The 14,068-nt window shown below is 42.4% G+C and overlaps 1 protein-coding gene across 4 annotated transcripts in view; it reads left to right on the plus strand.

The window, feature by feature from the left end:
* Positions 1 to 1,018: 1,018 nt before the first annotated feature.
* The window catches only part of fshr (follicle stimulating hormone receptor), a 13,759-nt gene continuing 709 nt past the window's right edge, over positions 1,019 to 14,068 (plus strand). The window contains exons 1-14 of one of the 4 annotated variants that reach the window (XM_086196517.1): positions 1,019 to 1,501; positions 3,420 to 3,491; positions 4,732 to 4,806; positions 5,015 to 5,089; positions 5,186 to 5,260; positions 6,780 to 6,854; positions 7,174 to 7,254; positions 8,647 to 8,715; positions 8,805 to 8,879; positions 9,388 to 9,573; positions 10,748 to 10,968; positions 11,484 to 11,665; positions 11,745 to 11,936; positions 12,922 to 14,068. The exon at positions 12,922 to 14,068 is cut by the window's right edge and continues 709 nt beyond it. In XM_086196517.1, the coding sequence (XP_086052643.1) occupies positions 1,335 to 1,501; positions 3,420 to 3,491; positions 4,732 to 4,806; positions 5,015 to 5,089; positions 5,186 to 5,260; positions 6,780 to 6,854; positions 7,174 to 7,254; positions 8,647 to 8,715; positions 8,805 to 8,879; positions 9,388 to 9,573; positions 10,748 to 10,968; positions 11,484 to 11,665; positions 11,745 to 11,936; positions 12,922 to 13,458 (2,082 nt within the window). In that variant the 5' untranslated portion in view covers positions 1,019 to 1,334 and the 3' untranslated portion in view covers positions 13,459 to 14,068. Of the gene's footprint in view, positions 1,502 to 3,419; positions 3,492 to 4,420; positions 4,470 to 4,561; positions 4,626 to 4,731; positions 4,807 to 5,014; positions 5,090 to 5,185; positions 5,261 to 6,779; positions 6,855 to 7,173; positions 7,255 to 8,646; positions 8,716 to 8,804; positions 8,880 to 9,387; positions 9,574 to 10,747; positions 10,969 to 11,483; positions 11,666 to 11,744; positions 11,937 to 12,921 lie in introns of those variants that run through there. The other 3 variants (XM_086196520.1, XM_086196518.1, XM_086196519.1) reach the window with 3 other exon arrangements.

Consider the following 14,068-nt stretch of genomic DNA (forward strand, 5'->3'; position numbering starts at 1 on the left):
CGTTTGCATTGTAGCCAAACTGTGTTGTGTAATCAACCTAAAAATCCTTAAAAAAAAAACCAAACATTTACATAGTGCAAGGTATAAAATGAGAGGTTTATTTTTCTGAAGCCACTCCCAGAATGACATATCTTTCCCTTTTTTTTTTCAATCTTTACCCAAAGACCAAACCATAGCCGAGAATGTATACGACTGCTTAACTGAGATCTTCAACACACAAAGCTGAGGATGTTCGTTTTTCCCCTTTTTTTTTTTTTTTTTTTGCATGAAACAAGCGAGACACCCCAGCGTTCTGCCCTACTGGTTTCAAGCGTGTGCTGTTTGGGCGCTAGCTGGTTTTGCTGTTGCGATTAGCACCTGCAGTATTTCGCTCACCGCTCCTCCTCCCCGGCGCCGCGGTCATAGGGTGACAAACGCTGATTGCTCGTTGTCAAGTAAAATTACTGAGTACGTGATTTTCACATATGTTTTGAATTAGAAATTAACTTCAAAGTGTGTGGGGGGGGGAGGTATTGTGCAAACTGAATTAGCATAATTTTCTGAGACTGATTGCTTGCTTGTATGATTTCATTTGAAGGAGGAATTTTAAGTTTAATGATTGAGAAATGGAGTGGCGATGCTAATTTGTGAAATCAAGAGGAAAATGTCTTATTTGAAACATCCAATTACTGTGGTGGTTTTAAGACACACACACACACACACACACACACACACACACACACACACACATTCCTGGCATTTTCAAGGACATTTATTTATTTATTAGATTAACACCATGACCATAACTATAAAACGCTACTTGCCTAACCCCAACTTAAACTTACCCAACTTTAGAACAACCACGACATTACATTTATTTAATGTTACTTATTCAGTAATCCAACATCTCGGGGAGCTGCTTTTTGGCCCCAACAGGGAAGCGAATCCCCTTAATGAGATATTTTATGTCCTCACAACAGAAGGAATACTTTTCACTCACACACACACTCACTCTCTCTCTCACACACACACACACACATTGGCACACACTCAACCCATTAGAGACCTCCTACATCCTCACACACCCATAAAGCTTTTCACACGCACATCATTACATGGCAGGATGCACCAAAGCGCCACGCACCGTCGTCACTCTCCGACCTGGCGGTGAACCCTGAGTGGATCGACACGTCAAGAAGGCAGAGGCAATCATCTCAAATGTTGAAGGCCTGTTCAGATGTGAAACTCCAGGTGGGACGCCAGCAGACAGGAACACAGAGACAAAGTCAGAGTGAGACGGAACAGGAGCTGAGAAAAAGTTCAAATTATAACCCCCCGGATTAAGAGAGGCTGCAATGAGGATGATGATGATGAGGATGATGATGATGTTGATGAAGATCATGGTGGTTAAAACAGTGGTCGCCTCAACCCCTGGTGTGGACATTGAAACTGCAGTGAAGACCAGTTTGCTTTTTGGAGCTACAGAGATTCCCAGCAACCTTTCAACAAACACAGAATACCTGTGAGTACACACACACACACACACACACACACACACACACATGCGCACATACACACACACACACACATTAGCCTGATCTTAACCTCTGCATTTGAAAAAAAAAAGCACTTCCACATACCGTCCCCAGTTAATTGTCCTAAGTTTGTGTCCCCAGACGTAACTGAAGTCAAAAATACCCACACACACACACACACACACACACACACACACACACACTTATTTAAATCTCTTTTGGGGAGACAAATCATAGCGCGATCCTAACCTCTGAATTTGAAAAAAAAAAAAAGCCTTTTGCCCCCACTTCCACATACAGTCCCCAGTTAACTGTCCCCAAAGTAACTGAAGTCAAAGATACCCCCCCCCACACACACACACACACACACACACAAATATTTGCAACAATGATTGGAGACGAAAGCAAAGTTTGAGCTGCTGTTACTGAAGTTTTACCTGCTGCACCGCCACACCATCGCTTCACGTCTTTTTTTTTGGAAGTTGTGAGGACGCCAACATCGCTGCTGATAAATGTCTCCGAGTCAAAACTGAGGGAAGGAAAAACTTTCAAAAAGTCTTTACTGAGGTGGCGAGAGCTTCACAATACAGTCTTTAAGAGGCTCAAATGTTAGGAAAATAACATCTCTCAATCGCAGGTGCGGCCCCACCTTTATGAAACAGATTAAATTAATTGCAAATAAAGAATAACCATGAAAACAAGGACAAAAATCAATCAACAGAATACATTCGGGTACCAAAGTATTGGCTCAAACAAGGAGAAACATTGCAAAAAAACAAATAATATTCACGATTTACTTTGTGGTTACTTTTTGTGGAGTGAGTTGTTGACATGATTGCCTTATTTTTCTATTCATTTTTTATATTTTTGTACATTTTAAATTGGTTGTAAGCTAAATGAGGGATACGCTGGAAGCACCGTCCGAAATTTTCGTCTCTCGTTTTAAGTCAAGCACCAAAAACGTATTCACAGGATTTGTCAGACCAGCCGGGCCTTGAAATCTTCCGCACCTGCAGTTTTGATACAGGCTTCCTGATGAAAATGTAAAAAATTGATGCCTCCAGCGAGAGGAGATGTAACCCTCATTGCATCGTTGGTGTTATTTTTCTCAACTTTGAAACTCCTGTTAGAGCCAGATATTATCCAGCCGCTTTCACAGGATATTTCTCATTAAGAATAAACACTATTTGATGTGTAGCTTCCTTTTACTCCACTACAGCGAGTGGTGTAGGTCATTATTGCCGAGCAAACTTTGAACATACTGTTCTAATCCCGTCTCGTGAGCGTGCATAATGATGTACAATTTCCTCTCCTCCAACTCCTCATCTCCCCGGGGCTGAATTTTGCACCAAACAAAATCAAAATGTACTTTTTTTTATGACACATTGGAGGTCATGTGTAAAAGGAAGATTGTGTTCTTTTAGACCTTTCAGAGCTAAAATGGCATCCGATTGTGTGTGTGTGTGTGTGTGTGTGTGTGTGTGTGTGTGTGTGTGTGTGTGTGTGAGAGAGAGAGAGAGAGAGGGAAGGAATGAGTGGAAGAGAACACATTGAGCTTTTTCTTTTTTCGATGTACGTTTACATACGTTATCCAGCGTCTTTCATCGCGTATAGCCGGTGCACAAACACGAGTGAGAACGTTCTTTTATTTATTTGGGGGGGGGGGGGGCGGGCGGAAATAGTGGCCTATTCCCAAGACACGCAGTGAGAACTCCCAGGCAGCGAGAGCGCGCGTGCGTGTGTGTGTGTTTGCGTCTGTTCTGCTCGAAGGTCAAGGCTGCAGAACAGTGGGGATATTTACCAGAAGGCAGCGATGGATGGTGGTCATTGCAGGTGCAAAGTTCTGACATTTGAACACACAGGCGCAAAAAAAAAAAAAAAAGTTACTGGCGGATGTCTCAACAGGGAGGTTAAGCAGACAAAGATCTGCGAGATGGTCCAGGGCCCCATCACCCGCCTGAAGAGGATCCAGAAACTGTGAGTGTGTATGTTTATCATGTTTATTCTGTGATGGGGAACGTAATGAATGGAGAAGTCAAAGCAGTAAAGATATGAGTCATCAAAACAGAGAAGCCAAGGGGGGGGGGGGGGTAGTACTAGTATTACTTATTTATTTTTCCAAACCATTGCCTAGCTATGATTGTGTACTCCTTTCTGGTTATTTTTCCAAGCGATAAATCCTACATTTTAATTACGAACAAAGACGATGTTTGTCTGCCGAATTACAGTTTTCTGAAAACTGAACATTTTCACCAATTTGCAGATTTTTTTTTTAAAAAAAAAAAATTTCATCGCAACCTCAGAATTGGGACACAAATGTGACTCTGCCTTCAAAGCCTCTTGCACTGCAGTGAAGAATTTATCGGAAAAATTCTTTGTCACCTTTCGTTTCATATCTTTTTCTCTTTCATTCATTTATCTGTCTTATCTGTCTTTCGTGTTACCGCATGTTTATACTTTCCCGGCCTGATTTCGTAGTGTGAAGCGCATCATGTCAGACGGTGGGCAGGGACACTCCAGATGACGAACCAGACAAAAAGTTCAATATCTGACAGATGTTTTCCTCCCTCCTCCATCACAATGGCAATGGCATGAGGAACAATGGCAACAAAACAACAGCAAAATCTGCTCAAAAATATCTGGCACTCACTCACGGGAGCATCCAACGTGACCAGCCGGCGCGCTGAAATGAATCGCTTGTGTTCGTCGGCACTCGGCAGCGCACAAGTAGAAGAGTTATAGCTTGTTTTTTTCTGTTTTTGCCTCAATTGTACGTGTTTGTGGATTCATTAGCATGCGGTTGGATAAAGAAGACGGGGATTACGGGACAGCTTGATTGTTTTTCTGTTAGCCATCGGCCGCTATTAGCTTCGAGGTCAAGTAAAAGTCGCTGGCTCTTTCTGCAGAATCACATAGAAGTGGCGGAGGGTAAACAATGTCTTCAAAACACCTCTTGTGAGTACTTTGATGGATTGAAAAAATGGGGGTTAAAGTATTACTTTAATGGTATATGAGCAACGCTTTATATTTGTGTTGAACATGTGCAGGTGCCTTGTTTCTCCACACTTTTGGGATTCCGGGATACTTATTGATCAGCTGAAATGTGCAAGTGTAAGACCCCAAAAGTCTCCATCTCCTCCACAAACTGTTTCATTTTACTCGTCCTGCTCGCCACTGAAACCTGCATCCTTTTTCTCTCCTCTGTCTCTAAATGTAGTATAATTTCAGAGAATGACTTCCTAAAGAGAATCGCTGATTATGCCTTCGCCAGCCTTCCCCATCTCAGCGATATGTAAGTGATGTATTTTAGCCGGCGTGCTTGTTTAGTCTCTGTTACGGTACAAGAGGAGCTGCAAAAACTAAGAAAGATAATCACCCAAACAGTTGTGGGCTGAGCGGTGGAGTCAAAATATGTTAAGAAGTGTGACTGAACAGATCCATCAGCGGGAGTTGTTAGTACGCTGTTTCTTCATTTATACTACATCTTTTTTTTTTTCCAGCTTCATCTCAGAAAATATGGAATTGGAGAGAATCGGAGCTTTTGTTTTCTCCGATCTCCCACAACTCACTGAGATGTAAGTACAACTGTTGTGGCAAAAAAAATAAATAAATATATATATTATATTATGGATAGATAGAATTAAATATCATTTTATATTACTTATTTTCAGAACCATAACAAAGTCAAAACACCTGACACACATTGATAAAGATGCCTTCAAGAACATTGTGAAACTGAAGCATTTGTGAGTACTCGCCAAGTATGCAGCAAAGACGAATATGTAGCTCTTCAGCTTGTGTTTTTCAAAATGAATGTCGGTCCAAAACAAGTCGTGGGTGACAGGCCTTCTTCTTCTAACAGCCTCACAAACTTAAACACAAGCTTTTAATTTGTTTGGATCTTTAGGAAGAGAAATAAAATGTCATATTTCATCCCAAGTTGGAATTTCAAAAAAAAAAAAGGAAAAAAGAAAAGTACTTTTTTTTCTTTCTTTTTTTTAAGGAACACAGAAACTTTTCTGGGAAGTTGGGTTCTTTGCTGTTCTCCCAAGACCCAGACGTGAGGATGGATCCCCTGCTCTCCTTTTTGTATGCATTCAGGCCCTGAGACCCATGGAGACTAGCAAGTTAGCTTAGCATAGTGGTGGAAGTGTTAGCATAACCCTGTCAACAGTCATGAGATATATAAGGTTCAGGATCTTTTCTTGTCTCGTTTGTCCAAAAGCTGATCTTCCTCATTCTGTCTTACAAAGTCAGCCGTGTTCAGTAATGGTGGCAAGTTACGGTGGGTTCTGAGGTGAAATCAATGCGCCCAGTCGGAAAAGTAGTTCCGACTCTGTATCTTATTCTGAAAACGCGATGTCTTGTAATTTTAAATCGTTATTTCAAAACAAATGTTAAGTGCGAACCTTGTTATTTTAATTCCAACAAAGACCGCTTTGTATGTTGTGACTTTTGACGGTGGCATGCTAACACTTCCCACCCACCACCGTTCACTATGCTAAGCTAACTTTCCGTCAGCCTGTTTGAGCAGGTCTCAGCTCCCTACAGCAGAAGTGAGGGGGGTATCTATCTTCTCGTCCGGCTCTAGCGAGGACGGTGAATAAACGCACTCCCCGAAAAGTCGGCATGTTCCTTTAAAGGGCAGCATCCCTCATGGAGATGATCATATCTATTAATGTTACATTCGCCCCAATTCATTAGAACTGGGCCACATAAACACAGCAGTTTTCTGTGGAAAGAAATTTAAATGATTTAACATTTAAACTAGGGCACTGAGGCATGGGGATATTAACATATATTAATATGAATTTGAATAACATTTAAAATATGTCTGATCTCATATTATTAAATATACTCTATGTGCAGTTTCATCTCCTGAAAAATGTATCGCATCTCAGAAGGTGATTATATATTAAAACACAAATTTGTTTTTTAATAAAAAATGACGACAAGCTCACATGATTACCACTGAGATATCAGCACTGCTGAATGACGAAGTGTACAGAAATATTGTGACAATGTTTTAAAAACTATGCTTTCGAATCGAGAAAAGCTTTTGAAACAGGGAGTCATTTATTTTATTTGTCTCTCCGCTGCCCAAGTGCCTCCAGTTGGCTTGCCTTGGAATCTTTTCACTTGTTCATTTTTATCTTCCAATGAATGCAACATTGATCGATCTTATCGCTGTGACTCACTGTCTGCAGTTTGGAGGTCGCCGTGTGAATGTACTAACATTTAGCGCTTGATATCTGCACATCACAGGATCATCTCCAACACCGGACTGAGAATTTTTCCAGACTTCTCCAAGATCCACTCTGTTGCCCACGGCTTTCTGTTGTAGGCCAGCACACTCTTAACACAAATGAAAAACACTGACACTCACACGCTGACACACACCCACACACTATTGTTCCCTCTTGCAATTGAACATGTATGCTATTACATACAAATCATCCCTGAAGTGGTCGCATCTTTTGAGCACACATGACACTCCTCACACAACGGTGCAGCAGCAACCGACCAGTCTATAAAAAGCAATCTTTTACTTGTCTACCCTTAAATTTGATGTTTCAAATCAGCTTAAAGTGCGCATAGATTTGCTCACCCCCCCCCCCCTCCCCGAGTAATCAGTATTTGTTGTTTGTTTGCTGCCTAGTGACCTGCACGAAAACAGCTACATAAAGAAAGTCCCGACCAATGCCTTCAAAGGACTCTGCACTCAAACTATCGGAGACATGTAAGGGATGCATCGCTTTTATAAAAACAAACACACCACCCTCACACGGCTCCACGTGGGCATTAGATGCACGGTGATGAATGTTTGCTGAAATGCTCTCTGCCCTCCTCCCCGAGTTCCATCCTCTCCTACGTCTCTCTATTTTCTGCATCTGTATCACTCCTACCGCATCTCTCGTTTATGTCGCACATCGGGGTTGCTGCTTCAACTCAATCAGGCAATTTCATGTTGTGCCATATGATTTTGATTAATTGGTTTCCGTGCGTCAGTTATGCAAATTGGAGAGGGTGGTGGAAAGCTATTAAATAAATTAAAAAGCAGGCTCCGCGCATAAACTGCATTCACCAGTTTGTGACGGTTTTTGCGAGCTATTCTAAGTGGTTGTATCCTAAGTGCTTTTTCTGCCTGCTTTAGGTTCAAGTTCAGCTGAAAAATACTTTCACACCCCTCGAGTTCAGATCATTGATCACGTTCCTCATCTCAACAATGTATGCGGGGAAAAAAACCCCACTACCCTGGTGTTTCTTTGGCTGTCAAGTTAAAACATATAAACTATTAAATCAATTTTGCACGTGTTGTTGCGCTGTGTACTTTTATTCAAGATAAAATTGTGTTTGATTATTTTCCTTAAGCCAACAAGCTAATCCATATGATAATGTTACATCATGCTACAGCCTCCTAGAAAAGTTAGTTGTTTTTTAATCTCGGTGTTTTGACCGTGGATGACAACGTGGAGCTCCTTCTCAAATGAATTCACCACATAATGTTAACCACGTTAGACGCACGTGTGCCAGGGCTCGAACGTGCCACCCAGAGCAGCTCATTCAGAATGAAACAACACCAGCAAACGCAACGTGGATTCATTTGCAGTTGGTGACAAATGGTTCTCTGTTGGTTGTTACGGAATGAAAGCAACTCTCATGAACGCTTCGTTTTCTGAATTTACACAGTGTACAAATAATGTTGCTAACCATGTGTGGAAAATAGCCTCCATGACAGCCATCATGTGGTGGTTAAATTCACCACCGTTATGATAACCCTTTGAAATAAGACTGACAAGAACAACTGACCTAACTGAACAAGTCGTTCAACCCGTTGTGTTTTTTTTTGTTGTTGTTTCGGGGGGGGGGGGGGGGTTTGGAGACGGAACTTTACTCTCATGCGTGTAACGTTTAATACAGGACTCGCCCAGCGGAAAGTTGAATTTGCTCAGTGTGTTTGACTCAAACATTCAGAGTAAACTATTCGAACAGCTTTTGTCTCTGGGAACAAAAGAACTGCAGGAAAGAAAAAAAAAAAAGAAAGCTTTTTCTAGTTCAGATAAGTTTACTGCTGGGAATGTTCAGTGTTGAAACCACATGAGCGTAAGTTGGCTTTGCTTTCTGATGACAGACGGCTCACCAGAAACGGCATCAAGGAGGTGGCAAGTGACGCCTTCAACGGCACAAAGATGCACAGATTGTGAGTCACAGGCACAGACACAATTACAGATTTACAGTAAATAAATAAATAAAATGGCCAGCTCGCATTTTAATTTCTCTCCCTCTCAGGTTCCTGAGCGGCAACCAACAGCTTACTCACATCAATCCCAACGCCTTTGTGGGTTCCAGTGAGTTGGTGGTACTGTAAGCATGACATCCAAATGTAACTCATGCCTACATGATTCACCCTCCTCATCAACACTTGTTAAAATCAGGAATAAGGAGACAAGGAGAAACCATTTGGCACGTGTGACAAGACTCAAAAGGATTAAAACCATCTCAGATTCAAGGTTAAAAAAAAGAAAAGAAAAAAGAGACAGAGTTGGTGAAGTCAGTCCATTTCAACCAGAGATATCTCCTTTTTCTATTTATTTGTTTTAAACTGAAAATGATTTCTGTTGATTTTCTACATTTTATTTTAATTTTTGGACCAAAAATAACAAAGTAGGCTATGTGCATCACTTTTCATACAGCTGGGAGTTTTTCTAAAAAAAAAACAACAGACGCTAGCTTCCTTAAACTGATCATCCGGTTCGTGCAGAGCATCCCAGAGAAGAAAGATGTCGAATTTGGATTAATGGACTGTGAAATTCAAGTGACGGGCTCCGTTACTCTTCTGATAACGACCGCTTGTTTGTGTTTGTGCATACAGGGACGTTTCCCACACTGCCCTCAGGTCCCTGCCGGTCTCCGTCCTCGGTGGACTCCAGAAGCTAATCGCCATGTCTGCCTTCCAACTGAAAAAACTTCCTTGTCTGAAGCTTTTCACCAAACTCCGCCAGGCAGACATGACCTACCCATCACACTGTTGTGCCTTTGAAAAAATACACAGGAACAGGTAGACGATACAAAGATTTATGGAAAGGAATAGTCCATTTTTGGAGGTCAGTTTATTAACTCTTGACAAGAAGAAGTTTCTAGCAGGCTACTGTGCCACTGCCATATCATTTATGTATGAATATGTGTTGCTGCAGCCAGTGAAGGCTTCATTTGGCTTAACACAAGGACTTGAAATTTAACAGCTAGCTTAGGTCTAGCACCTCTTCCCATTTCCATAGTCTCTGCTGTTCACTTCCATGAAAAAAAACCCACATCGCATGTTCGGTTCTCTCTGTCTGCCATGATCATGCAAAAGCAATCGGAGGATGGAGCTCGGCCCAAGAACTGAAATGTTGATGGTGGTCTGAATGGGGTTGAATCCTCCAACTCTTCTTTAAAGTTTCACTCAGCAAGACAGGACATTTGATTGACAGAAAGCTCAGACGGTAGTTTCATGTTTCATTTGTCCCTATGGCCACAGTTTTCCCTTCCTTCCCTTCATTTTTTTTTTTTTTTTTAGCAAATATATCTTCTTTCAAACAAGGTATGCAGAAATACACACATTCGTGTTCCAAATGTTATGAGTAACCCTCAACCGTCTGTGGCTCATAATCAGAATTTTTCCAAAGGGAAACTAAAAGGAGGATTTTTTTTTTTAAACTTAATTCTAATTAACTGTAACTGTTACTGTAACTGAGGGCAGCATGGCTCAGAGGTAGAGTGGTCGTCTGGCAACCAAAGGGTCGCTGGCTCAATCTTCACTTCCCCTGGTGACCATGTCAAAGTATCCTTGAGCAAGATACTGAAAGATACTGGACAGCAGCAGACAAAAAGTTCCCAGTAATTGCAGACTAAGCAGTTAGCATCACCAAGGCAACCATTAAATGCTGTTGAACCCTCCCGGTTTATTCCGATTGGCTGATTCGGCTGATGTGATTGCTTCTCCAATGTTTATGGTTTTAAGCAAACACTTTTCTGTCAGTGTAACTTGTACTTTTTAACTCATTTATTGTGTCGTCCTGTATTTCTTTGAGTAATGCGCCATTAATGGTGGGTTATTTTGAGGATAACTAGCTGAGTCAGGAAGAAAACAGCACCTGCTTCTGTGGGAACATGACATGTGCCAACATGGATTTCTTCATTTGTTTGTTACTTAAATGTCTGTGCCTTTTGTGTGTGTTATCCTGCGTTAGTTCAAGGTGGAACCCCCTGTGCGCGAACCCTACAGCTCAGAATGACCATCCCTTCTACAGGGATCACTGCTCCAACTCCACCGTCGTCACCTGCAGCCCAACACCAGATGCCTTTAACCCCTGTGAGGACATCATGACCGCCATCCCCCTGCGGGTCCTCATCTGGATCATCTCTGTGCTCACACTGCTGGGGAACGTGGCGGTACTCCTTGTCTTGTTAGGTACTTTGCTAGAAAGTCATTCGGGAACAAATGGTCCTTTCTGTTTCCATTGAATTAACCAAACATATATTTGGTTGTGATACTTTCAAAGTTAGGAGTAACTTCATATAAAGTGTCTTAATTGATGTTATATTTGATATTAGTTGAGCTTTAATTTATGAGACCTTTTTTTATCAAATGCTGCCAACTTCCCTCGTTTTCATTGTAACTTTAGCGACTGGATTCTGGTAGTGTAACATTAAGTCGTGGAAAAGTCAAGACGAACGTGAAGGCCACATAAAACTGAAAACTAATATGAATTTCAGAGTTTCACAGGTTAAACTACAGCTTTGTCACATCAAATAAAACCCAAAGAGTGGATGCAAACAATTCTTACAGGGGTCCCAAATTTACACATGTTTTATGAGTTTTACCGGGAGTGTTTGAATACGTATTTGCTCATTTTAATTTAGTCTAACTTCAGAAAATAACTTGAGTTCTCCAACACTGTTTTCTCTCCGCCGTTTTCTTACCAGGTAGCCGTTCTAAGCTGACTGTTCCTCGTTTCCTCATGTGCCACTTGGCGTTTGCTGACCTCTGCATGGGAATCTACCTGGTAGTCATAGCAACAGTAGACATGCTCACACGTGGCCACTACTACAACCACGCCATAGACTGGCAGATGGGCCTGGGCTGCAGTGCTGCCGGCTTCTTCACGGTGTGTTCGCGTGGACTTGTAACATGCAGTACGAGGGCCTGCTCATACCGACCAACGTGTGTTGTTGGGTTAATTGCAGGTGTTTGCCAGTGAGCTCTCAGTGTTCACGTTGACAGCGATCACCCTTGAGCGCTGGCACACCATCACGCATGCATTACGGCTGGACCGTAAAGTCCGCCTGAGACACGCCTGTATCGTCATGACAGCGGGCTGGATCTTCTCCTCCCTGGCTGCTTTGCTTCCCACAGTCGGGGTCAGCAGCTACAGCAAGGTGGGTCCGTCACAAAGGCCTTTGAGCCTCCTGTTGGCTCGAGTGTATGTTCTTGAAGAGGGAACGCGTTCAGACCCCGAGGATGTAAAAGGGTGCATGAATTCAGCTCAACAAAGTAACTTAAGTAATTTTTAGATGCTTCAACTGTGCCAAGGTAGTGTTCTGCAGATGAAAGCCACCTATTCTTGAGTGTCTAAATATAAACCCTATATCTTTACTAACTTCCCCAAGTGCCAGGATTACAGGATTTTCAACAAACATGGTGGAGGTCAGCGGCATATATATGTCATAGCACTACCTGGTGGAAACAGGAAAATGCCTTTTTTTTTTTTTTTTGGTAATACTTTCATGTACTCTTCCTAGTGGGTCCATGAGATTCATCTCAAATTTGGTCAGAAACACCTTAAAAAAAAACTGGTGACGAGTGACTGTAAAACTGTGAGGTTTTGTAAAACTGTGTTAACGCGGTGCGTCGGCCAATTTCTTACGTTTCAAACTGGTCTCCACATGGGCAGCCCTTCCCCCAAACTTCACAAGTATGATGAGAGTCCCAGCCTTAAGACAATGACAAGTCAAAACAAGACCGCCACCTAGTGGGTGCAGGAAGTGATATCAACAGGTTTCCCCATCCTCTCGCTCTATGGTGCAGTTACACACTGCGATGGATGTGTGTGAGAGAGGTTGGTGAGGGCCTAAACACTCAAGTGCCCAGAAAGCGTCTGGTTAAAAGAGCCTCGATAAAATGTATCTGATTCTTTTGTTGTATTGTACGTAGCAGTTTTTAGAAGCGCCTCTTGTCCTTGCCCATAGTCCTTCAGTGCTTCAGTAGTAGAAGTCCAGTTTGCAGACTTTTCCTTTTCCTGCTCAGGTTTAACAAGTTCAGAACCTTGCAGCTCAACTAACAACCAATGAGGTAGCAATGAAGGTCGCTCAGTGCTTCTGTGTCATGAGTAAATATGTGTTTGTGTATTTCTTTGTGGAGTAGGTGAGCATCTGCCTGCCCATGGATGTGGAGTTCCTGTCGTCCCAGGTCTACGTGGTGTCTTTACTCCTCCTCAACATCTTGGCTTTCATCTGCGTATGCGGATGTTACCTCAGCATCTACCTGACTGTCCGCAACCCCTCGTCACCCCCAGCACGCGCCGACACACGTGTGGCTCAGCGAATGGCGGTGCTCATCTTCACTGACTTCATCTGCATGGCTCCCATATCCTTCTTTGCCATCTCAGCTGCCCTCAAGCTCCCACTCATCACAGTATCTGATGCCAAACTCCTACTGGTGCTCTTCTACCCGATCAACTCATGCTCCAACCCCTTCTTGTATGCCTTTTTCACACGTACCTTCAGGCGGGATTTCTTTCTTCTGACAGCTCGCTTTGGTTTCTTTAAAACCCGGGCCCAGATTTACCGAACAGAGAGTTCTTCCTGTCAGCACCCGGCGTGGACCTCTCCCAAGAGCAGTCCTGTGATGCTCTACTCCATGGCCAACACATTAAGTTTAGTTGGGAAACAAGAAAGCTGACTGTCAGTCAGAGACCACCACATACAGACTCGGTCCGTTCAAAATGTTATTTTATTCTATTTTTTTTTAAACTAATATTTCTCTTTTTTACAGGCGCCTCATTTCTCAGAAAGAAAAATAGCAAATCTGTGTGTCCCAGAAGCATCGTTGAACCGATGCGCCTCCTTCACATGTGCTTGTTGAGGATGTGAGTGATCAGATCCCTGATGTGTCTCATGAGTGAGTCGGTGTTTATTTATGAACGGCTGCTATGTTAAAGGAACGCGCCAGCTTTTTTTGGGAGATCTGCATATTTTTCAGACAAGAAGACAGTTAACCTCTCGTTTGTGAGAGAACAGGCAACACATAATAGAGAACAGGCCGACTGCTAGGAAGCGTAGTGCAGTGAACGGTAGTGGAGGGAAAGTGTTAGCATGATTTATTGTCCATCTGGGCCTTTTTGGGTGCTGCTTGAAATCACTGCACCTAGACAGGAAAGTAGTTCCAGCTATATATGATTCGAAAATTATATCATTTTTTTATGTAAGGAATGCTGTGCCTATCCTTTAATGCAGGCAAAGACTGTAATGGAGAAAAATGTATTTGATGATTCTTGACAGAGGTATGCCAA

This window comes from Aulostomus chinensis, chromosome 23 (assembly GCF_037954235.1).
Source record: "Aulostomus chinensis isolate RoL2024-O1b breed Wild chromosome 23, RoL_Achi_v1.0, whole genome shotgun sequence".
In the NCBI taxonomy this organism is placed as follows: Eukaryota; Metazoa; Chordata; class Actinopteri; order Syngnathiformes; family Aulostomidae; genus Aulostomus; species Aulostomus chinensis.